General features: G+C 42.0%; 4 protein-coding genes and 1 pseudogene across 5 annotated transcripts in view; 2 read left to right on the top strand and 3 right to left on the bottom strand.

Annotated features, from left to right (window-relative positions):
• LOC147336449 (uncharacterized) overlaps positions 1-25141 on the top strand; it is a 137123-nt gene that overhangs the window by 62339 nt on the left and 49643 nt on the right. The window lies entirely within an intron of this gene.
• LOC147336454 (uncharacterized) lies at positions 2433-3748 on the bottom strand. The gene has a single exon (XM_086287071.1). It carries the CDS (start codon positions 3746-3748, stop codon positions 2582-2584), a length of 1167 nt encoding a protein of 388 aa, XP_086143197.1. The 3' UTR covers positions 2433-2581.
• On the top strand, positions 3895-8303 carry LOC147336453 (neuroligin-2-like; annotated as a pseudogene).
• Positions 10791-15579, bottom strand: LOC147336452 (stonustoxin subunit beta-like). Its single transcript, XM_086287085.1, has one exon. The coding sequence runs from the start codon at positions 13618-13620 to the stop codon at positions 13015-13017; it is 606 nt and encodes a 201-aa protein (XP_086143211.1). The 5' UTR covers positions 13621-15579; the 3' UTR covers positions 10791-13014.
• LOC147336447 (protein NLRC3-like) overlaps positions 17768-25141 on the bottom strand; it is a 154882-nt gene continuing 147508 nt past the window's right edge. The window contains exons 4-6 of one of the 2 annotated variants that reach the window (XM_086287040.1): positions 23000-23197; positions 20458-20631; positions 17768-19782 (exon numbers count right to left, since the gene is read on the bottom strand). In XM_086287040.1, the coding sequence (XP_086143166.1) occupies positions 19767-19782; positions 20458-20631; positions 23000-23197 (388 nt within the window). In that variant the 3' untranslated portion in view covers positions 17768-19766. The remainder of the gene's footprint in view (positions 19783-20457; positions 20632-22999; positions 23198-25141) is intronic. The other variant, XM_086287041.1, reaches the window with a different exon arrangement.

The raw sequence follows: 25141 nt of genomic DNA, 5'->3' as shown, positions 1-25141 counted from the left end.
TATCCTGAGAAGCTTAAAGGACAGTTAATCTCCTGATGAAGACAGAAGACAGACAGAACAACACCGTGGACTTGAAGAATTAACAGCAGGCAAAAAGACAGTGCACCTGACCTAAAACACTGAAGGGTCCAGCAGCATGTATGTTGATGGAAACATGCGCTCTGAATTACAAGCTGGAAAGTGTACCAGTGACATGACTGTGTGAAACCACTGGATGGGACTGTCTGAGTCTCATATTTGCCATGCTGGGAGTTAAGCGCCAAGAAAAGACTGAAAAGAGGAAGAGAGAATGAAGAGAGAAGAAGAAACAGCTGATGTGGGCCTGTGTTTGATTTGGGAGGCCACACAGGAAGTTGAGAGAAGAGGGGACGAGGACCGGTGAGAGGTGAAGGTTGGACGTGTTAAAGTGACAGCAGAGGAAAGTTGGGTTGAACATTGAGGCTGAATTTGTGGGTTTAGAAGCATCCAGAGCATCACAACAGAAAGGTAAATAAAAAAAGTAAGAGAGAGAGAGAGATAAAGAAATAAATGAACTAATAATACATAAATGAATAGAAAAATAGAAAACACACATGTAGAAATTGTCACATGTGAAATTGTTTTTGGAGAGAATCAGAAGTGAGACAGTTTGAATCCACAGTTCAGCGCAAAGATGCAGGAATTAAATCTGATTATAAAAACACATCGAGGCAACGAAGACCAGCTTACACTCAATATTAATATGAACACACAACATACACGCAATGAAGACATGCTTACACTCATGAATGTGAATACATGACATAAATGCTGAATGGTGTAGATTTAACACACTTAAAGGCTGAAGCTGAGGAATAACTCAGGAAGTTGCAGGACAATAGAGCGACTTTTGTGACAAGGAAAAGGAGACTGGGAGGACCAACCAGGGATTAGAAGCTTAAAGCAGGTTTAAAATAGTGAATTAGAAGTGGTTTCCAGCTGATTGAGCAAAAGAAGTGACGACTGTAGAAATAAAAATAAAATAATAATAATTGAATTATGCAGCAATGTTTTGAATATGCATTTCTGTTGTCAGGGCAACTTCTCGAGATGTGACTCAATATGCAAATTAGTTGAATGAGTGGGGACAGAAAAAAAAGAAAAACTCAAGTTTCCTGTCTGAGACATGAGTGAAGTTTGCATTGAGAGAAATATATCTGTGACTGTGTGAGAAGAACTGTTTGGTAAAATATATGATAGCAGCCGCAGGACAATTAAATAAAGTCTGTGACTAAGTGCAGTCGTGCAGATCTGGAGAAGAAGTTTATAATTTAGTGATGACACATTGTTATAAAGTGTTTAGAAAGGGCTTAATGGGAATATTACTGTTGGGCAAACTGTGCGGCTTTAACAAGATTTTCTGTGTATTTAGCAGGTGAAACTCTGTCAGCTGACTTCAGACTGTCAGGAAGCTGAAGAACCTGAGGCCAACCACTGAAACATGATGTGGGCAAAATGAACAGAGGGAGGGATTTTAAAGGTGAACATTTAGGACTTACTGCAAATGTTACTATGTCAAAGTTACTGTGACTCAAACAGAGGAAATTCAGATTTTTTTATTTCCACACCCAGCATGTTTTGGGTGTTATATGCTATTAAATACTTTTAAATAAATTAAAAAGTATTTAATAGCATATAACACCCAAAATATGCTTCGGTTCACATTTAACTCCAGAAAATCATCAATCAAAACATGGATATTACCTGACCACAGATTCGTGGTGACGTCACTGCTCTTTTAACTGTTCGGTGTCTTTGTTTGTTTGCTGGTTGTAGAAATGGTTTATATGAGCTTTGAGCTGAGAGTCAGAGGTTTCTGTGGACACTGCTCATGTCGGCACTTATATTTCTGACCTTTTCTTATAACCGATTAAACATGATCTCCTCCCTTTTGCCCCCATTTTTGGTGGTGTAGGTACAAATGATCAGGCATGACATTCTCATAATAAATAAGATACTGCAAATAATTATTTCTGCATTTGTGCGATTGAAGTGAATTGAAAATGTGTATGAAATGACACTGTTTTAAAGATTTGGCCTAAATAATTTTGGAGTGAATGAGTCTAAACATGATGACCTAACTAGTGATATCCTGACACACACACACACACACACACACACACACACACACACACACACACACACACACACACACACACACACACACACACACACACAGCATGTTATGCCAGTTTCAGCTGAAACTATGTTTCAAACCATGTTCCGGGTTTTTAGTTCACCATTTATGAGGCTTCAAGAAGAAAATAAAAGACAGATCTGAATGTTTGAAAATGTTTTGGAAAGATTCTGTAAAGATGAGATGAAAAACACTCAAAGGATAAATTTAATTGGTTTATTATTTAGATAAGTTGAAAAAAGTTAAACAAGCAAGTAAATGAAGAAACAAGGTAAAATGAAGTAATAATGAAAAAAGTTAAACAAGTAAATGAAGAAACAAGGCAGAGGAGAGAAAAGCCCAACAATCCCCTCTGAGCAAGCACTAGGCGACAGTGGGGAGGAAAAACTGCCTTTAAACGGGCAGGAACCTCCGGCAGAACCAGGCTCAGGAGGGGACAGTCAACGGCCGGGACTGGTTGGGGGGGTTAACAGAGGTGGAGCAAGACGAGGCTACATCAGGTGAGGAAGCAGTAGCGTCTCTCCTCCGGAACAAGTGGAACCATTTTCTCTTTTTTTTCATGCACTTTTCCACGAGCGCTTTTTTCTCCAGGATGAGATTTCTCAGCTCATCGATGGTTTCTGCGTTTTGTTCTTCAAGTTTCTCACATCTTTGTTCCACCTCTTCCAATGTTGCTTGTTGTTCTTCAAGCTTGTCTTTGAGTTGTTTGGATGTTGCCTCCTGTATCAGCTTGTCCTTGTGCATGTCTGCATTTCTCTGTTGGACCTCTTTGTGCTTGTCTTCTAACTGCTCGTTTCTTTTCTGGATTTCTTGGAGCGTGAGCTGCAGGTCTTCATGTATTTTGTCTTCTTGTTGTTTTTGCGCCTGCATTTGAGTGTTTTCACGCTTCAAGTTATTGAATTCCACCAAAATCCCCTTAACGAGCTCGGAGCTGTTTCTCGCTATCTGATCGATCCTTCTCTGCATCTGTGAGCAGCGTTTCTCCAGTTTGTCCTTTTCTTCTTCCACTTTAGTTGCTTTGTCCTCCAGCTGATTACAAAACTCTTGCAGTTTTAGATTTTTAGACTCAAAGTCCTGGACGACACGTTTTCCTTCTTTCAGTCTTTCCTGCTGTTGCTCTTTCTGTTGAAGAAGGTCTTTATTTTGGCGCAGTGTTTCATCCAGGCTTTCTTTCAGCATGCGGTATTTTTCCTGCATGCTCTTCAGTTCGTGCTGCATGTCTCGTTGCTTTTTGTCCTGCTCTTCCTTCTGTTGGAGGAATTCTTTCTTTTCTTCCACAGCTTCATGGAGCTGTCTTTGGAGGAGCCGATTTTTTCGGTCCATGTATTGGAGATCCCGTTGTATCTTATCAGTCATCGTTTTCTTGTCTTGGAGCTGGTTGGTCATTTCTTTTAGTTCTGCACTCTTTTGCCTGTTTTCTTTAATGAGGTGCACAATCTGCTCTTGGGTCTGAGCAAACTTGATTCCCCAGCCCTCATTAATAATTTTTATGTCCGGCTGGCACTGTTGTCTTTCTTCCAGCTCTTTATTTTGGGCTTCCATTCGTCTACATTTGTCCTCCAGTTGAAGTTTGTCTTCTTCAATTTGTTGCATTTTTTTCTGGAGAAGGTAGTTTTCCTTCCTACTCTCCTCTAACGCCCTTTGGAAGGATGAGGAGCCATTTGGGGAAATTGGCCGGCCACGCCAGGAAGGAGAGGCGGCGTAATCTTTTTGAATTGGTTGTTTTTTTTCTTGGAAACATGTTGGAGTTTCTATACGATGACTTTGAAGAGCTTGTGGTGAACGTTTTGTAGGCTGCAAACACAGATGCTGCTGAAACGAACTAAAACTTGCTGTTTCTCACCCCTACTTAAGGAAAAACATCAAAGGACTTAAGATTCTTAAGATCTATGACATCATCACTCCCTAAGCCAATGAGATTGTCACAAGACATTTTGGAATGGGGTATTTTTTTTAAACTGTTTTCAAACTTAACTTAAAATTTCAGTGTTTCCTGGTTGTGGACTATTGGTTAGTCCAGCCGATTAAGAAATTAATTGTCACAAACATCACTAATATTATATAACAGACGACAGAAAACACGAGTTTTTTTTCTACTCAATAGAGGTATAATAAATGTTTTTTTAATTATCCTACTTTTTATAAAAGAGAACATTTATTAAAGATTATGTATTTAATTAAAAAACTCTGTTCATCTAAAGCAGGGGTCAGCAACCTTTAAGACCCAAAGAGCCAAAGAGCCATAATTGGCCTATCTGGGGTTGAAAGGCTCGATAAATGCACGGCGTTTCGCCGGGTACACCGGCTTCCGCGAGTGTGACGCTTATTTTGAGCGATGAAAAAATAAGAAAATATAATTTTATTTGTATATTGCAAAATCACAATAATCTTCCAATTTAGAACTACAAGTTAAAAAAAGAACTAACATAAATAAAATACACTTCAGCTAATTTATTTTCACAAACCACGCGGAGCCGCACTATAAGGACTAAAGAGCCGCAGGTTGCCGACCCCTGATCTAAAGGGTTTAACAAAAAGGGGGAGCTTCCTGCTGGAAATTGAAATGTCCCCATGTCCCCACTGGGCGATCGTGGCTCAAGAGTTAGGAGTTCGCCTTGTAATCGAGCCCCGGCTTGGACAGTCTCGGTCGTTGTGTCCTTGGGCAAGACACTTCACCCGGCAAGACACTTCACCCGTTGCCTACTGGTGGTGGTCAGAGGGCCTGGTGCGCCCCAGGGTGGCTGTAGCTACATCACCAGTGTGTGAATGTGTGCGTGAATGGGTGGATGACTGAACGTGGGTGCTTAACTAGTTAAAAAAACAAACAAACATCTGTCTCTTATTTTTTATGTCACACAGGAAAGAAGCTTCAATGTCTGATGAGAAGACATTAATTTGTTGGTGTTTGTGGTGTTTGGTGCAGTTTTCTTGTTCTCTGGCTTGTTGTTTATTTACAGTGGAGATGAAGATCTCTAACAAGTTGATTTGTTCACATTTGCGCATTTTTAAGAGGAATGTGTTTTTTTGAGTTTGTACACTATATGCATGTAAGGCAACCGTTTCCTTTTTCTGTATTTTTGTGTGCTGCTCTTTTAACAAAAGGGGAACAAAAGACATTTAAATCGACCTCAGATGATTTGTTTAAATTTTTACAAGGTCTTACTGAGGTGATGCAAAGTGAAACATGCTTCTTTTTTGGTAATGTGCTGGAAAAGCTTGAAAATTGACCTTGAATGTGCTTAAAAAGTGCTTGAATTTGACCCTAAAAATGTGTATGAACCCTGCATATATTGCAGTATTTACAGTTTATAGTAGGAATTTCATGGCAACAGCTAATCTTTATTTTGTTTACTGGGAAATGAAATGCTGCCAATTCACAAAGCTGTGCTTCAGCTGCACTTCCTGTTGTAGACTTGTGATGCACACAGGCTCTGTTCCAGCACTCAGCATGTTCTTCCTTATTTGCTCCACCAGGGGGAGCTCCTAAACTATGACATCTTGATAGGAGTGAACCAGGGAGAGGGGCTGAAGTTTGTGGACGACAGTGAGGACAACGACGGCATCTCAGCTGCGGCGTTCGACTACACCATCTCCAGCTTTGTTGACAACCTCTACGGCTACCCAGAGGGTGAGGACGCCACCTCTGTACACTGCCACTTTTTCAGTTATTCCATTTTACAGCCTCCTCTCACTTAACTGCATTTTGCAGCATCATCAGGTTTTGTCTCATTAGGAGCCGCGTTTGTTGATCTGTTAGTTTTTTTCTGTTTGCTGTATTCATTAAAATAAACGGATAATCGTCAAAATGACAAATGTGGACAATTATCAAAGCTTACATTACAATTCTGACAGCTTGAGTTCACATGAATTTTCAAAAGAATATAAAAAGCTGTGAAAGTGCTTTAAGCGTTTAAAACATGCGAGTAAAGAATGGAATCAGTAACATGTGAGCCCAGTGAAGTGCATCAAACAAGACAAGCGTGCTAAAGAGAGCCACTCATCCACATCACGGCGTGTCTGCGCCTTAACCTTTGAGGCTCTGTGGGCAGTAATGCTATCATCCCCCAGGTAGTGGGCTCCCAATCTCAGTGTCGGTGTTTCTGACAGATCGGCCTGCGAACCCCTCACAGCCGGACCACAGTCACAGTACAGACATGTTTGGATAATGCAGTCATGCTTCCTCTCTGCTGCCTGTCACTCCTTCTGTTATCTGAAAGACTTTTTTTCCTCTCTAGATTTCTCACTCACTTCCTGTTTACGGACCACCAGTGGGTGGCACCAGCTGTGGCCACTGCCAAACTCCATGCTGAGTTTCAGTCCCCAGTTTACTTTTACACGTTCTACCACCACTGCCAAACCGAGACGTGGCCCGAGTGGGCCGACGCCGCGCACGGAGATGAGATACCTTACGTGTTCGGCGTACCGATGATCGGTGCCACGGACCTGCTCCCGTGCAACTTCTCCAAGAACGATGTGATGCTGAGCGCTGTGGTCATGACTAACTTCGCAAAGACTGGGTAGGCCTCATGTCACAGTAGTGTAAACTGTACACGTTACTGTATGTTCACTGATAGCCTTCTAGTCATCTTGAATACTTGAATCTGGGTTGCTAGTTTAATTCCCGTGTGGCTTTGAAGAATTGAACATACTGGTTCACCAAAAGCATCCAGATCCCAGAGCAGCCGGTTGGTCTTAGATAGTTTAAAGGTTGCACAGAGAATGGGCCTCCTGTCTGTATTCAGTGTATTGATGCCACATGTTACTTATAATGGAGACTGAATATAACTTTGAACTGAAACGTTTAACCTTTATGCTCCACCAGGGACCCCAACCTGCCCGTCCCTCAGGACACCGAGTTCATTCATACCAAGCCCAACCGCTTCGAGGAGGTCATCTGGACCAAGTTCAACTGGAAGGACAAGCAGTACCTTCACATCGGTTTGAAACCTCGTGTCAGAGACAACTACAGAGCTAACAAAGTGGCCTTTTGGCTGGAATTAGTCCCTCATCTTCACAGCCTGCACGACGTGCTCTTTCCCACCACTACGCGCTCCCCCGCAGGCCGTGACCCCGGCACCATGAGGCCCAGAAACAACGTTCCTCGAGCCACTCGTCATCCTTACCCTACCTTCCCATCAGATCCTGAGCCCGAGAGCTCAGAGCGCCCGCCCCAGGACCTCTTTCCCGGAGACACCCGCGACTACTCCACCGAACTGAGCGTGACAGTTGCAGTTGGAGCGTCGCTCTTCTTCCTCAACATCCTGGCCTTCGCCGCCCTTTACTACAAGCGTGACAAGCAGCACGAGATGCGCCGGCACCGGCTGTCCCCTCAGCGGGGCGGCCCCGCCAACGACCTGGCTCACAGCCAGGAGGAGGAGATCATGTCCCTGCAGATGAAGGACTGGGAGCACGACGCTCACCACGACATGGAGCCCCTGCGACCCCACGACATCCTGCGGCCCGCCTGCCCTCCCGACTACACCCTGGCGCTGCGCCGCGCCCCCGACAACGTGCCGCTGATGAAGCCAAACACCATCACCGTGATCCCCAGCACCATCACCAGCATGCAGCCTCTTCACGCCTTCAACACATTCCCCTCCACCGGCCACAACAACACCCTGCCCCACCCCCACTCCACCACCAGGGTATAGTAGGGACAGGCCCGACACAGCGCCACCTAGGGACCAGGAACACTGGCTCTGCTACCGCTCTGGAAGGGAGGCCTCTAGACGTGGGCCTTCGTTCTGTCCTCTTATTCTCTTCTTTCTCCAAAAGCAACTACACCTGCTGCGTCATGTGCTGTGAAACTTGGCAGCTCCCTCCACTGGTGGCATGTGGAGGTGCAACTGAAGTGTCCAGCAGCAGATGAGCAGTTTGGGGTGGGTGACTCAGATCTTTCAAAGATACTGTTTTCAAAGACGGTCTGCTGTTTCCAGGCTCAAGACCTCCAACATTTGTCAAAGGGACGAATGCTCTCTCGCTCCTCGCTGTTTTCTCTTTTTTACGTTGGCGTCATCTCTTTTTCCATCTCCTGTGTGTTATGTGCACATTATGCTTCTCTTTTCTACATCCGTGTTTTATTACTGCTCTCTTCCTCTCATTTGACACGCCTCCCTCCTGCTCTTCTCTAAAAATTCCCGATCTGCTGAGCAGTCTGGAGGCGGGAGGCGTACACTAAACATATAACTATGAAAACATTGATATCTTTCATTCTACCAGCATTTTTAGGTGCCAAGTAAGTACTGCTGTGTTTCATTTCTCATCGAGGGAGAAGAAAAACCAAAGAAAAATAGAGTTTCGCTATTTACCGTCAACTAACAGAGTTCTGTCATGTTCTCATGACAAAGTGCCAAACTGGCCTCAGTCGTGATTTTCTTTCTTCCATCTTCTCTCTTTTTGTTGTTTTGTTTGAAGCATTTGTTAAATTGTTGTTTTTTATTGTGTGGAAAGAATTTTTCTGAAAATATAGATATAGAGAAATGATATTATATATAGTTCTATATAAAATGTGTACAAAGGAGAAAGTATATAAAAGGGTTTTCTCAGTGGGGGATCTATGCATGAATCATTTTTAAAGACGCGGGGAAAAGGACACTGTACCTGTCGATGCACGTTTCCCAAAATCTAAACGAGTCATATCGCTCCATGTTTGCTACTTTTGGTTTTAGGTTTTCTCCCGCAGAGTAAGAGCATCGCAGGAGCATCGCAGGAGCATCGCAGGAGCATCGCAGGAGCTCCTGAAGTCAAACGACGCCTCCCAGCACTCATTTATTAAAACGGAGTCGATGCCAAAAGTCTTAAACGTTAGAATCAAAGCAACAGCTGTGAACTCAGTCATGGTGTCATGTGCAGCCTCCGTCTTACTGTCACTACTTTTTCATTTTAGGGTACGTGAGGTAAAGCGTCCGTCGATGTAGCTTGATTGTACAAAACTATTTTTCTACGTTATTAACAAAACAGAGCAGAGACTGATGCTGCTCCTGTCTGACCCCCTTATGTCTGCCACATGTGTATTCTGACTTCATATCATCACTGCTCCCTCCCTCCTCCTCTCTCCATCCTACACCGCCTTTGTTATTTAACACCGCCCCCCCCCCCCCCCCCAAACTGATAATCAGACAAATTCCCAAACAGCTGACTTCACTGTGTCGACACCGTTCCTGACTATTTCTGACCTCAGTTCAGCTCTGCTATTATCCTCACATTAAGGGTTCGTTCACCTGCCTGCAGATGATCTGTGAGCTCGTCGGTTGTAAATTAAACTCTAAGCACACTGAGGGTAACCGGGAGGCGTTCAGGGCCTGCAGTGCAGAGCTGCAACATGAAAAAAAGGGATGGGGGCTCAGATCTCCTGAACAGGGTGGAAACAACACGGTGGGTTTGTGCTGTTTGTGATTCCTGCTCCGTCACTCTGGTGGAGACCACTGCAGCTCAGCAGCGCTCCCTGCTGATCCTCTGATGAAGATGTCAACAGTATGTAAACTGAGCTGATGTGCTGCTGTTTGAGCCCACGTGGTAGCGTACGTCCAGTATGGGAGAACTTAGTCACCGGTGCTGTCTTTGCTTGTGCTCTAGCTTTAGCCTGTTTGTTTGTTTGTTTTCTATTTTATTACTGCCTAAAAGGGGAGGTGGGGGAAACACATGCCTGACTTCTCCTGTCAGAGGTTTTGTAAGCTCAGTGGAAGGGAAACGTGCACAATGTAAATCATAAAACAACTGAGTGGGGCTGTGCTGCAGGTGGATCAGTGCTGTGGACAGTAGCTGTGGAAAAGAGACTGGACAAAGACTCTCAGCCTTAAATACAGGACAGAGGATGATCCGATCATCTTTCAGCTAACAGTGTCGAGCAGAAGGACGGCCGGCTGATGCGTCCGTACGAACCCTTTTGTACTCACTCCTGTGTATAAGGAGGTGGCAAGGGGTTGTGTAGTTAACCTCAGTGATAGGTTTGTAGCATAAACCTATTCGTTGGAACGTTAAGGACAATTTAATTACATAGCAAAGCAAGACACGAGTAGGCAAAGTTCTTTATGTTTCCCGTGCACGGGAGAGAACCGGACAAACGCCGTTCCTTCGCTTCACCCCAGTTGCTCTCGTCCGCTCCCCCGTAACACTGCTCTTTTATTGAGGTTACATGAATATACATATGACGTTCATTAACATATGACGTCTACATACAAACAAAGAGTACCTTGCCTGTGTGTGCGTGCGTGCAACACATTTTACTTCAAACACACAGATCAGGTAGAAAACTGTGGATTAGAAAACAAATTCATCAAGAAGGTCCTGAAGCAAGAAGTTCATCATTGCATAGAGAAAGAAAAAGGACATGAATCATCCCACGGGTCTGTGCAGTCGTTATGTTATCATCAGCTAAATCATGTCTGCATACTGTGTGTGTGTGTGTGTGTGTGTGTGTGTGTGTGTGTGTGTGTGTGTGTGTGTGTGTGTGTGTGTGTGTGTGTTGCTTTTTTAAATCTTCTACTTAGAGTTCAAACTTGGATAGTGATAAAAACATTGCACTGCTTCATTTAATATCTAATTGAACACATCTGTGGTTGAATTTGAATCTTAAATGTTTTGATTTCAAAGATGTGGTTCTGATACGAAGGAACAGGAAGTAAATTGTTGCCATGGATACAGTGAGACAGACGCCTCAGACCCTTATTTTTTATTTCTTTGACTTTTTATTTTATTGATTCATTTCTTTATTTTTACATTTTAAAAAGTGTATTTGTCTGAATGAACTAATCCCCATTTCCCATGCTTTGTATCACTGGTCATACTGGGAACAGCCATAGAAAATGTTTGTAAAGAAGAAATCTTAAACATGAGCAGATTCTCAGGCGATTTCTGTTTCCTAACCATTGTTTCAGTAACACGTCCCATCACTACATGTGTGTTAAAGATTTCTTTGGGATCAAAATCATCCACTGACAGTTATCAGTACAAACAGGATGCAAAAATCCAAAGTTCAGACTTCAGAGTTACTAAAACAGAGATCTGAGGAAAACTGGTTCTTCACACGACGTTTCATGTGTGAACAGTAGAGGTGGTTTCATTTTCACATGTAGGTGTTGCAGTGAGGATTGCAGGGAGACATTTGCTGAATAGCTGCAGCTCTGCTCCTGTAGACTGCCTCTGAATGTGTGTGTGGTGATAAAGTCACTTTAATTAAATGTCACCTGTCAGGGAAAACTTTGTGTTGACTGAAGAAAGTTCACTTCTCTTTCATTGCAGCTCCACTCTTATTTTTGATGCACTCATTTGTTTCATAAATGATTTCAATGATTTTGCCACAGCTCTGCATTGTCAGGTCGGAGCATGTGTGCTTTTGATGAAATGCTGATATGATGACGCTTGATTGGGGAAAGATTTCCACAGGTGGTGTTGTTGGTCTCCTTCTTCCAGTTTTCTTGTTGCTGCCTCTCTCCTCGCCTCAGTTGCTGCAGCTGTATCATGTATGTTGTTATGTTACATACAAAGAGGAATTTGTGACATTAAAGAGTAAAGATTCTTCTAATTGTTTTCATCTCATCTCCTACTGCTTTAGTCTGCGTGGACAATATATGAGTAAATCATTACCAAGCCAGATTATATTTGGAATATTTCAAACAGAGGACATTACAGTGAAATCTGCTTTCAATGTGACATTTACTTTGATCCTTTAAGACACAGTTTATACATCAGACAAGCTGTTTGCAGAGCGATTAAATGTTTGATATTGTTGTTAAAGTTGTACAGATGAGCGTTAATCACCAACAGCTTCATTCATGTGGATGAACTGGACGGTTCCAGGGAAACTATCAGGATCACACGCCTCCAGTGGTCACTGTGAGTAACTACAACTCTGCACATACAATAATTAAGATGAAGAAATGTTTTTATTGTAGAAAGATGAACCAAATGTAGTTTGACTCTCTGACAAACGATGGCAAGATAAAAGTAGTTTGTTAAAAAAGACACAAAAATGGTAACAATGCAAACAAATACAAACAACAGCATATCCTGATATGAGGCTCACAGATCAGGATCAGTACAATACGTAGCAACCGACATTGATGTTGCCATGGTGACCGCTGCTATATATAGTGTTTCTGTTACCTCACTTGTCTTAAACATCAACGCTGGCTGTTTTTCATTTTACTAATGAGTTCACTCTCTTCCCTCACTTTCGTCTCTTCCTCGTGTTTGAGCTCCTCTCAGAGAGGATTTAAGAAAGAGCTTTGATGATGGCTGTAGCTCAGGAGACAGAGCAAGGCATCTAATGATCAGAAGGTTGGTGGTTCAATCCCTGACTGCTCCAGCTGGCACACAAAGTATCCTTGAGCAAGACACTAACCCTCTCCGATGCATCCATCAGAGTATGAACGTGTTAAACAAGAATCAGTCCATTCACCATGGAAATATCAAAGTAGAAAGTGATGGCAGTTATGATTGGCTGCACAGCTGGATCACATGACCAGGTGAGTGGTACAAATAACAGGAAGCTTCTCTTGTGGCTTTAATAATCATTTGAATTGATAACTTGTGATTTACAGACTGTTCTTTATCTTTTCATTGTCGTCTGAAACACAGAAAAATATCAATGTTGGAAAATATGACATTTATATCTAGTTTCTACAGGATGGTTTAATTCTCCAAAGGCCACCACAGACATGACAAAGTTATTTCATCATTATAATGCACAAAAACAAAAAGCAGGATGAGCCCTGCTGCTCACCAAACTTGTGTTGAATAATAATTTGTGAATCATTTAGTTTAAAACATCAACTGACTGAATCCATGAATCTCATCATGTGTTTCTGAGTGAAAGACACAGACATGAACAGACTGAACTGTTTCTCTAACAGGTAAGACTAACTACAAAGAGTCAATTCATACCTAAGTGTGCCAAAAAAGTCTGAAATACCCTTCATGAAACCAGTCGATGGATCCCAGAACCCAAATCCAGGATAAAGAGGTTCAGTGAATGTGGTGTGGAAGGTGTGGAGGTGGATCAGAGAGTCAGAGGAGACTCTGTAGAAGGACAGAGTGCCAGCAGGACAGTCCACACACACTGCTACTCTGTTAGAGACAGAGGAGGAGGAGGAGGAGATGGGTGTTTCTCTGTTATTGTGCCACACAGAGGAATAATGATCAGAGCAGCAAAGACTCCAGGACTGATCATTTCCACCAAACACACACTCATCACTCCTTCCTTTCCTTTTGATTCCTCTGTAACGCACTGATATCCAAGCCCTCCTCGTCCACTCGACCTCCCAGTAACAGCGACCAGTCAGACCATCTCTACACAGCAGCTGTTCACAAACATCAAATCTGTCTGGATGATCAGGATGTGACTGAAGCTCCTCCACATGTGTCACCTTCCTGTTGTTGTCAGACAGTTGGAGCTTTGTGTTCACTGTGTTTGTGTCGATTGTGAGTTGACAGGAATCTAAGTTCAAAATACTTATTAAATACATACATCATTGATTTAATGCCAAATAATTTCATTTCCAACATTTACAATAAATTAATTAAAAATTTAATGATTCTTAAATAAATGTAATTAATCAATTAATAACACATTTAATTAATTATTTAAGAATCTATTTATTTAATTCATTTGGGCCCTTCTAGCCCTGCAGCTGTGCATGTGCTCACATATCCACTGGTATGTGTCCTACAGGTATTCTCACAGCAGTGCTGCTGAACATTAAATGACCAGCAGATGTCAGTTCTTCATAATAAGCAGTTAAACTTTGTGTGATCTGCCTTTGGGTGAAGCAACAAAGCCGGAAAAATTGGACACATTCACAGAGCTTTACCACACCATCACTAGACAACAATGGAATTATTTTAACTAAAAACAAATAATCAGAAAGTCTTCTGCCTGGTCTCGTACCTCTGTGTTTCTGTAACATGAATAATGAGCTGAAATTCTCCTCACGACACCACCGATCAGCTCGAAGGGCCCTCGAGTTTACCTGCATGCATCCTGTTCACCTGTCAGCTGTTTAACACCTGCTGCTTATTCAGCAAACACGCCCACATTACCTGGTGACAGTCACAGTTTAATGCGGGCCGCTGTTTGTCAATATAAAATAGTTTAGTTCCAATATTGTGCACATAATTTGCAAATGCACCATATTTTACAGACCATGAGGCTCACTGGATTATAAGGCGCATTAAGCGAAACAAAAATGTCGCATGAGTCAAACTTTACTCAGCTCATTCTTCTTGCTTCCTCCACTTCCGTACCATTGATTCATTCATGTTTAATTCTCTCACAGCTGCTTTATTCCCATGTTGGGAAGGGCGATGGACACTAAGATAACTACAGAATACTTTATAAGTGAACCTGATGCTTTAATCAGGATTTGGGCTATTTGCATTTAAATTAAATCAGTAATATAGTTCTGCCACTTATCTGCTCTAATGACTGGAAATCTGATATCCAGTCACCAGCACAGCTCACTCACTTACAGTCACTGACTTCACTGTTTTTGCTCCTGAGCAAATCAGTTTGTTTTAGATTAAAGTTGTTTCATAACTGCATCATTTTACTGAAGTTTAATGTGTCAGCGGAGCACATGTGGAACTGAACCATTCGCTTGTCTTAATTATCTGATGTTTATATGTGTTACACTTTTTTAATCTTTAATTTTAAATTGAAACTAACATTTAAAAACATTTGGTACAATGTGGAAAGAGGAAGAGTATTTCCAGCAGGAGCAGAAACGTCTGACTCAGCATGACGATGCTGTTGGTGGATACTGAAGAGCTCAGCCTGTCAAGACAGGATTAGGTTATCGTTTTCAAAAATGTTTATTCAATTATATTCTGAGGCCAGTTATCTGGTATAATCTTTGGAAGTCTATTAAAATAAAAATAAAATCAGATGTGTGGACTTTTGGTTGTTTTTGTTTTGTTCAATAAGCAGATGTTGGTGTTTCAGCAATGCAGTAACTTAAGTTTAAAAGGCTTGTTAGAAACTATGAAACACATCATACAGACTTGTGGACATTAGAAGACGACTAATAATCATCATGAATAAGACTAAAGGCAGGAAGGTGTCCTTTATAACTAATAATATTAATAACTAATAATATTAATATCATAGTCTGTCTGCAGCTGAGACAATACAAACTCAAACTGTGGGGAGAAGATTATATCACTTCAGTTTAAATTGACATCCAGAACTAACATCCAGAAATCTGCACGATGTGTTTCATTATGTCTAACAAGCCTTGTACAGTTAAAGCTAACAGTTACTACATGCATCAGAACATTTCTATATTTTTATATCTATAAAATAAATCTGACACTTGCCAGACTTTATCAAAGGTGTGAGCGTCACAGCAGAGGCCTTTGTGTCAAAGTAGCTGAGGATCAAACAGAAAAACATGAAGGTTTTCCTGGCCTGGGATTTTATACAAATATTCTGCAGTACATCAAAAAGCAAAGAAAACCATTAATGAACATATGAACATTACCTGATGCTGCTGACGTGAAGCAGAGCAAAGTTACAGAGGTTTGCTGCTGGTTTACTCAATATTGTTTGGAGAGAGATCAAACCTGCAGCTTCAGAATCAGCTCAAAAAGGGCGTAAACACAAAGCGCGGAGCCGCCGCAACATCAGAATCAGCGAGCTGTCGGCTTTCAGCTCGTGTCCGTGCAGTCAGGTGAGAAAGTCACATCTCACTGATTCTGATGCGTCGGCGGCTCCGCGCTTTGTGTTTACGTCTTTGTGCAGAATCCGTGTTCCTGCTCTCATTTACTGTTTTAGCTGTTTGGTGGTTGTTGAAACTTTGGGAGGTTTAACCTGAGATTCTGGCGTTTTGGCCAAAATAAATTTATATTAAAAATCGATTCAGGATTTTAATGAATCGATATCACGTTATCCAAGCGAGAATCGATTTTAATCGATAAATCGATAATCAAAACCCACCCCTGATGCATATACATGGGTCACACTGCTTATTGAAACCCCCCAAACATCAGATCTTAATCAGACAGGTTTTTGTTTTTTGTTTTCAAAGTTTAGACTTTGCTTCTATTGGACTTTTTATCAGTAACACGTGCTTACTTTCTGCAGGAACAGTTGAAACTAACATAAATAAATAACTCCAGAGCTGATAGTCAGCAGGGGGTTTACAAGTTGTGGCCGCGTTGTCGGCGGTATGAGCTCGACCACTTGCAAGGTGAGCTGGCAGACATCACTGAACTCATCAGAGATGATCAGGTTCATTTTGACAAAGTGAGCAGATATTTAACCTCCTAGGACCTGGCGTCCACATATGTGGACATCACAATTTGGGTTGTTTAGACCAAAATACGACATTTTGCTCTACAAGGGCCTGATATCCACTCACAAGGACGTTATACTGCCACTGTGCTATCGAAATTTTAGACAAATAGCCTCATATGTGGCTCTCATTTTTCTCAGAAACAAAAATTTGGTAAAAAAAAAATATCAAAGAGAAACTAAAAATGAATGGCACGGAGGAGTTTGGGTCTTAGGAGGTTAAAGATTGTGACACTGCATTCTTGTCTAGAAGATATTAAAGTGTATTTGGTGACACACAAAAAAGGGTAAAGTTTAAGTATAGTTTGGGTCCACACATGTCCAAACCCTGGTGTGTAGGCCTACTTAGTTTTGAGGAATTGTCATGGGACCGGGGTCTGGGTGACCCAGGGCCTGTAAGAAGTTATGGACATGTGTGTTTTTGGTGCTGCTGTCTCCTGTTTCCATGTTTGTGTATCTAGGTGTGTGTGTGGGTGTGTCAGCCAGGAGCCTGGCCACACCTGCGGAGGAGAATTACTCACACCTGCAGCTGATCAAGCCTCGTCAGAGGAGCTACATAGGAGTGTGGTGGAGCTCTCTCCGATGCTGGATCATTGCGTAACTTCACGTTAGTCTCTTGGCGAGTTAGTTAAGGTTAGTCTGCAGCATTGTGGCGTTGCTGACGGCTGCCTCTTTGTTATTGCTCAGGAGGAGTGTGGAGACGAGAGGGCAGCGAGCACGGGGTGCTCAGACACTGAGGAGCGGAGACAAAGAACACTAACACTGGCAAGAGGACATGTCAGAGTCGGGAACGCACTGGGGATTTATTGTTGTTTGGATTATTTTGCATCACTGTAAATAAACGCACTGACCTCATCAAAGAGTCCAGCATTTGGGTCGTCCTTCCCCTCATCATAGTCTGCCACGCAGGCCGTGACAGAAAAGCCCACTAAAAGAACGCCCACCAGACCAAAGCAATGGTTTTGACTTGGTCAGCATTAACCCCGCCCCCTGACTTTGATGGGTGAAGCTGACAAATAAAATGTATTTATGAACAGCGATGCAGGGCCAGGAGTAGCAACGTGAATTAAATAAATACATCATTAAATAATTCATTAAATGTGTCAGTAAAATAATTAAAATAGAAAACAAACCAATAATTGATTAAATATGTAATTAACTAATTTGAATTGTATATAAACAAATAATGAAACATTTTAAATGAAATTAATGGATAATTCATTATTAATATATTTCTTTAATTGATTATGTACATTTTTAAATTAATTACTGAAATAATTAATTCATTAGTGATGTCTTTATTTAATACAACCATATAAATACCATAAAATTGCTAATTTACTCAAAATAAATGTAAGACATCAATATTAAAGGTTAAATTATGATAATGAATACATGCAACTATAACTGATGACATAAAAATGAGGATTTCTTAAGCTGAAGCCAAAGTGCTGACTCATTTTTCATGTTACTCTCAAATGTTTTCCCTAATAACAAGAACATAATTACACTTTAGCCACAAGAGGGCAGCAGCATTAATACAAGTCACGTGTATATAAAGGTATATTACAGTGATTTTGACAAAAACAAAACAGAAGTTGATGGCAGTGTGTTTTTCCATGACAGAATAATTACGCACACCCCACTTTGCAGTTATTTATTTGTAAAAAATGTTTGGAATCATGTATGATTTCCGTTCCACTTTGTGTTGGTCTTTCACGTGGAATTCCAATAACATTGATTCATGTTTGTGCTGTAATGTGACAAAATGTGGGAAAGTTCAAGGGGGCCGAATACTTTTGCAAGCCACTGTAAAGTTCACTATCAGTAACATCATAGCACCACCCAGCTGTATAGAAACTCCGTCATGCTAGCTAGTACACAGTATGAGTTATTGTAACTGACTGTAAAAAGTCAGCAACATGAAAATAAACTCCGCCTAAACTTGGTTTATATCTGACCCAGACAGACTGCAGGTCATAACTTCTTACCTGAAGTTCAGTTCACCTGACACTCGGACCGGCGGCCGCCTCGGGTCTCTGCTCCTCCTGCCTCCCCTTTCCCTCATCCACCTGCTGCCTCTGTGGAAGCTCCGCCATAGCCACCACCAAACAACTGACTTATTTTTACACATCGACCAGCATCCGGCCAATCCGCCACCTTCCATTGTTATACCGTTACAAGAAAATAAAAAAACATCATCAGCCCATAAAAATGAAAAATCACCATCAGTATGCCCGATGGCCAGTCCAGCTGTGGTCGTGCCATCAGTTAACCCTTCACGTGGCAGCTGTGACACGCGTGCCCAGGGTTGCCGACCCCTGCTCTAAAGCATCTGATTTGGATTCCTGAGATCAAATATATTTTCCTTTGTGTTTGTTTTCTTCCCATTTGTGGCTTTAATGTAGTGTTACATCCTGTTTGTTTGCTTCCCTCTGTATACATGTCCAGATTCACTGTTATGTTTCTATTCTTACATTGCTGTGTGATCACTGTTCCCTCTGCTGACTGATGTGACCTTTTGTATCTCACACTGATACTTGTCATATTTGTATCTGCGCCTAAAAGATAAAAAGTTTTCCATGCTAAAACACAGCTCCACCTCCTGCAGTTCTCCCTCTGAACCACTAGATGTCTCTGTTATCTAAATGAAGACGTGCAGCACAGCAACCACAGCAGCGCTCAGATCACACGTGTCCTGTTATTATGTATAAAAGCATGAAACAGGTGAGACAGGTGGGATCAATATTAATGTTATGGAAATATATGAAAAAGCAACAGAAGAGTGAAAACATTTCGTGTTTCTAGAAAGATCTTTCAGCTCACAGCTGCTCACAGACTGTATTTACAAGTGACAAACTGCAACTCTACAGTACATCTACAGTATATATCAAATATATTCTGTATTCAAATCTATTGAGTGATGTTTGAAAGTCTTTCCAGGTGAGTTTGATCCAGGAGGGTCTGAAGCCAGAGTCAGACAGAGACTGTGCAGAGACTGTAGAAGGACAGAGCAGCAGCAGAGCAGTCCAGATACACTGATGATCCTCTGTCAGATCCAGAGGGACACACAGGGATGATGCTGGACTCTACATTGTGTCTGACAGTGGAGCTGTTCTCAGAGCAGTTCACTCTGCAGCACTGACAGTCATCTGCACTTCTTCTCATTCCTCTGTCAGTCACTGCTGGATGAAGCTCTCCTCTCCACCTCCCAGTAACATGGCCCAGTCAGAGCGTCTCTACACACAAGCTGCTGCTGCTTCAACCTCTCTGGATCATCAGGACACAGCTCCTCCTCTCTCAGCACACACACCGTCCTGTTTACCATCGGCTCCACCTGCAGAGAGAAGAAGGAAGAGCAGAGGAGATAAACGAGTGTTTCCAGAGACTCTTCATCAGCTGTCAGTCAGTGATGCAGCACATCCAGTATAAAGAGCAGCAGGGACTTCAGTGCTGGGACTGTACTAGGACTCATTGTTGCTTCACTTTTTCTAATCTTTGGATTTTTATTGAAGTTGATGAAAATGTTTTTCCCTCCTAGTTTGAGTTTGGACTTTCATTCATTAGAAGAACCTTGGTGTGTCCACTCTGAGCTCTGTAGGAACCCCAACAACAAGCCCAACAATCCAGATGGACGGTTCCAGCTGTTAACTGGAGGAATTCCATCCAAACATCTGCTCTCACTAAATTCTTCCTCACCTACAGACTGTGTTCTTCACTGCTTTAAACTTGGAAATGAATGCAGTCATTGGTCTGCGTGCTGCTTTGTTCAGAGAGCTGATTGGCTGTTGACAGCGTTTGATCAGAGCGTGTCAGCCGTTACCATGGTGACCATAAAGGTCAGAAACAGGAAGTGTTTGTGTCCAATCCTGAAGCCTGTCACCATTCTCCTCTCACAGCTTCACTGAGAAGCTGCAGCTTTACAGGAAACACTGGATCTTTGTTTCATACTGACTGTGTTTAGTACAATACTGCTGACAGCACCACCCACTCACTCCATCACTCTACTGACCTCAGAGTCTTCAGTCTGTAGTCTGGACTCTGCTGAAGATCAGACAGCTGCTTCACATCTGGATCCTTCAGGTTGTTCCAGCTCAGGTCCAGCTCTCTCAGCTGGGAGGGGTTGGACTTCAGCGCTGCTGCCAGATAATCACAGCTGATCTTTGACAAACCACAGCTCATCAATCTGTATAAAGAATGAAAGATGTAAGTTTATTAGACAAAGTGTGAGCTTGAAATCATTCAGTGTTTCATCATCTGTTCAGAGCTGAAGAAGGTTCAGAATGTAGAAGTTTAGAAAATGGAAACTCCAAACAGCTGAAGCCAACAGGAAGCAGCTTCAAACAGGAAACTGTGCAGAGTTTCAGACTATATGTCCTGATGCAGCCAGTTGGATTTTGGAGATTTGAATCTCTGTTCTGTGACTAAGTCCTTGAATCATTTCTTCCAGTTGGTCCAACAAGACAGACTAAGTGTTGGACATGTGTTGTGGCTCCATTAGGGGAGCTTCTGAATGTGATGTGATGCCCCTCTGGGTCTGTCAGGTCACAGCACTGGAGAGAGCTCAAACTGGGCACACAGTTGTTCCAGTCTGGACCAAAGACTCTATACTGGGACTGAGGGACTGCTTTGACTGCACCCACTGGGACTTTTTAAAGGCTCATGTTCTCACGTAGATCATCGATTTCTACTTACATTTCTTTCTGGGAAAAATGGGGATTACTTTGGAAACAGGAAGTATTTTCCCAATAAGCAGCCCTGGATTAGTAAATCACTCCAACATGTTCTCAGGCAGAAGAAGCTGTCTTGTTATGAGGGAGAGAAGAAAAAGATTGAGGCACAGAAACTTGTTGAAAGAGAGATAAAGCAGCTAAAATCAGGTGTAAAAGTAAAGCAGAGGATGAGCTGAATAAAGGACACTCAAGGCTGGCTTGGAAAGGAATGAAGTCCATGGTGGGGATGCAGAACAAGGAGCAAAGATGAATGTGATGCTGAATCAGCAGAAGACTTGGACTCATTTGATTCCAGCTTTGATATCATTGATTTCAATGAAGAGCTTTGTGATTGTAGCAAAGGGCTGGTAGCTCTGAGAGTCCCACTGATGAGGTGTTTGTGTGGAAATCTCTTAGTGGGACCAAAGAGAGAAAAAGCCCTGGTCCTGATGCTGTGGGAGGGAAATGATTGAAGTGTGCTGTGAGGAACTGACTGGGAGATTTTCACACATTTTCCAGTCCTCCTTGGAACAACAGGAAGTTCCCAGCATATGGAAACAAAGGTTAAGTGTCCTATGGCACTCAGTGATGATGGTGCTGTGGCCCCACCACCTCCACCTCTTTGTAAATGAACTAACTGTAATCTGAAGCTTCAAATGGAACTAAGACTTCCTCCACTAGGTGGCAGTGTCTGATGAGAAAGTGTTAGTGGAGCTGGCCTGGAGTCAGAAACAGGAAGATGCAGGATTTGGGCTGAAATGGGGGAAAGTGGTTCGCACTAGTGCCTTAAAGCAAGAAGGTTGTAGGTTGAAGCTTGTTGGCCTTTCTGTGGAGGTTGGATGTTCTCCCACAGTCCAATGAAATGCTGCTTAGGTTCATTGGTGCTTCTAAATTGGCTGTAGGTGTGGATGTGAGAGAGTGCTTCTCTGTCTCTCTCTGTTGGCCCTGTGATGGACTGCTCACCTGTGCAGGTGGACCACGCCTCTTGCCCTATGACAGCTAGGGCACAGGCTGCAGCCCTGTGAGCCTAAGCTGAATAAACAGTTAGCAAAAATGATCCATAGATGGCCTGAAATCCCCCAGTTAGCAGTTTGGTAGATAGCTATGACATGCTAATCCCATCCAGCAGCTGTATTCTACCTGTAAGCTGATCCCTGCTGAGCCAAAGCACTTTTTCATATACAAATTACAACCTTTAATAGAAACCTATTGGTCAGCATCTTATTAGCCTGCTGTTAGCTTCATTCCACAGAAAACTGAGAGAAACTAACAGAGTTGATAAAGAATAAAGAGAAATGTGCTGATTTAAAGCCTTTGAAGTGCTTCAGATGATCTCTGTCCACTTCTGTCCACTCATTCATTCATGTAAGCTTTCTAATGCAGCTTTGATCTTCACAGTCTGCTTCATGAAACTCATTCTAACCCTGAATGTCAGAGTGTTCCTCCTTCTCTTTCCCATCATTCATGCTGGCAGTGGAGGAGATTTGGATGTTGGACTGTGTTTTGGATGATGTGTGTATGTTTGTGTTGGACTGCTGTCTGTAAAGCAAACGCACATTTTGCTTTGGATTTCAGTGTCAGACAGACTTTAAGGTGGAATGAAGAGTTGGAGAGTTTCACAGTGAATTATCCAGTGGAGGATTTTTCTTCTTCTTTGAAGGTTTGAAATGTGAACATTGTTCTGCTGCAGTCAATGGACTAAACCAGAGAAGAAGAAAACAGACTTTACCATGAAGATCCTCAGTGTGGATCAGTATAATATCAGCCTGATGTCTGCAGTTTAGTGTCAGCACAACTTTCACATCATATTCATCTCAGCACAACTAAAACATGCTGACTGACCCCAGAGTTTCAAGTCCACATCCTGGACTCTCCAGGAAACCACACAGATGCTTCACTCCTGAATCCTGCAGCTTGTTGTTGGTCGAAGACCAGGAGTACTCATTACTCAGGTCCAGCTGTCTCAGATGGGAGGGGTTGGACTTCAGTGCTGCTGCCAGATAATCACAGCTGATCTCTGACAAACCACAGTCCCCCAATCTGTATGAAGAATGAAAGATGTAAGTTTATTAGACAAAGTGTGAGCTTGAAATCATTCAGTGTTTCATCATCTGTTCAGAGCTGAAGAAGGTTCAGAATGTAGAAGTTTAGAAAATGGAAACTCCAAACAGCTGACAGAGTTCATACGCCTTTGTCAGGGTCAAATTCAAGCAAGACCATGTGAAAATTAAAACACATCATCCTAGGTGAACTTAAACACCTTTGTTCCCCTTTTGTTAAGACATAGAAAAGTACACCACACAAAAATACTGCAAAAGGAAACGGTCGCCTTATATACATAGTGTATAAACTCAAAATGCACATTTCACTTCAAATTAAGATTAAGGCTTTGAACAGATCACATAGTTCAGTTCAACATATAAGACTTTAAGAATGCACAAGCATCTACTTAAAATCTATTTAATTTATCATCCATGATATTATTTTGTACAATTCCAATGTATTTTGTTCATCTCCCTTAAATAAACAGGCAGTCTTAAAGTATGAAATATTCATATACAAACACATATAAATGTGTGTACTGTCTCAGTGGCTGATAGTACCCCACAGGCCTCAGTGTGAGCTTGAAGACATTTATAATGTTTAAGTAGTTTAATGTGCAGGTGCTGACGATAAACACATTTTGAATGAAAGCCGGGGAACTTTGGTAGCACAGAAACAAGTGGCTATTCTTTGTGACTATATGGATCACTCACAATACCATTATTTCACACAAAGGCACCAAATTAATACTCAAAAAAGCTGCAGCAATACACACAAATATAAACAGTACTTGGTGACAACTTTGCTTTTAGCCTTTAACCCTTCTTGACTACTTTTGATGTGGCCTCTATATTTTACCTTTAAAAACAGTTCATCTTGCCAATCTGTTATTTTCTCATTTTGACCAACTGTATCAGCACAATTTATCTAAATTCAGACAAAATTTAAAATACAAGTAGAAAGTGATATTTTGACTGTAAAAACCACACACATGTTTAACGAATCATCTTCATAACTTGAAATGCAAATAGAGATTGTACACTTTTAAAAATACGCACACGTTTTGCAAACAACAAAGTTATATGGTACTATTTACCAAAAAATGCAGCCAAGGCTCAGACGTTTTTCATATAATCATTTCAAACTATTTACAGAACAATCAGGTGTCAAACAATAGTTTGTGTCACTCTAACACATATGAGAACAGCACAGGGATAAACCTGCAGGTCTGACAGCAGGTGTGTCACTCAGCGTTTACACTGCAATCTGCCTTTGTTGGCTTTAAGGCAGCAACTGTGACGATCACTAGTAGAACTGACACACAAAACAAAACAACAGCTACACACTAAATACACAAGACAACAAACTAACTTGAGACCAAACACGGTAAACGTCACAAATCTCTCACGTATCAAAACTCTCTCTCTCTTTCGCTCACTCGCTCTCTCTTGCCGGTCACTCCTAAAACTTCCCCCTTTTGCTAAACAACCAAATGTCATGTTTCCATATCATTTTTGATTGGTCAACATGGTACATTTTCCCACCTATAGGGCTTTGGAGCGTGATGTCACGGGAGATGGGCCATGCCCCCTTCCGCCATGACAGTAGGCCAGCCAAAGGATACCATTTCAGCTATGGATCGTACGTGTTGTGTTGTCGGTTGCAACGTTAGATCACACGATCGTGAAGGCAAGAAGCTGGATAACGGGCTCTCTTTTCATCGTTTTCCATCCTGGAGGCAACGTGAGGGATCCCATGTATCCGATATTACTAAACAAAGACGTCAGGCTTGGATTGCAGCGGTGAGACGAGGGGATATCGAGTTCTCTGCAATCCCCAGCTTTTTGTTGGTTTGCTCACGGCATTTTCTTTCCGGTGAGTTCTAAATTAATTCATATCACTCTTGAAAGGCTTTTAGTGTTATTTTCAACGTGCTGAGGT

This window comes from Aulonocara sp. 'chitande type north' Nkhata Bay, linkage group LG3, assembly GCF_057382095.1.
Source record: "Aulonocara sp. 'chitande type north' Nkhata Bay isolate Kocher_YH1m ecotype deep benthic linkage group LG3, A_spYH_male_GT1.1, whole genome shotgun sequence".
NCBI classification, from domain to species: Eukaryota; Metazoa; Chordata; class Actinopteri; order Cichliformes; family Cichlidae; genus Aulonocara; species Aulonocara sp. 'chitande type north' Nkhata Bay.
The sequence above is the reverse complement of the archived record's forward strand: the minus strand, read 5'-3'. Positions and strand labels throughout refer to the sequence as shown.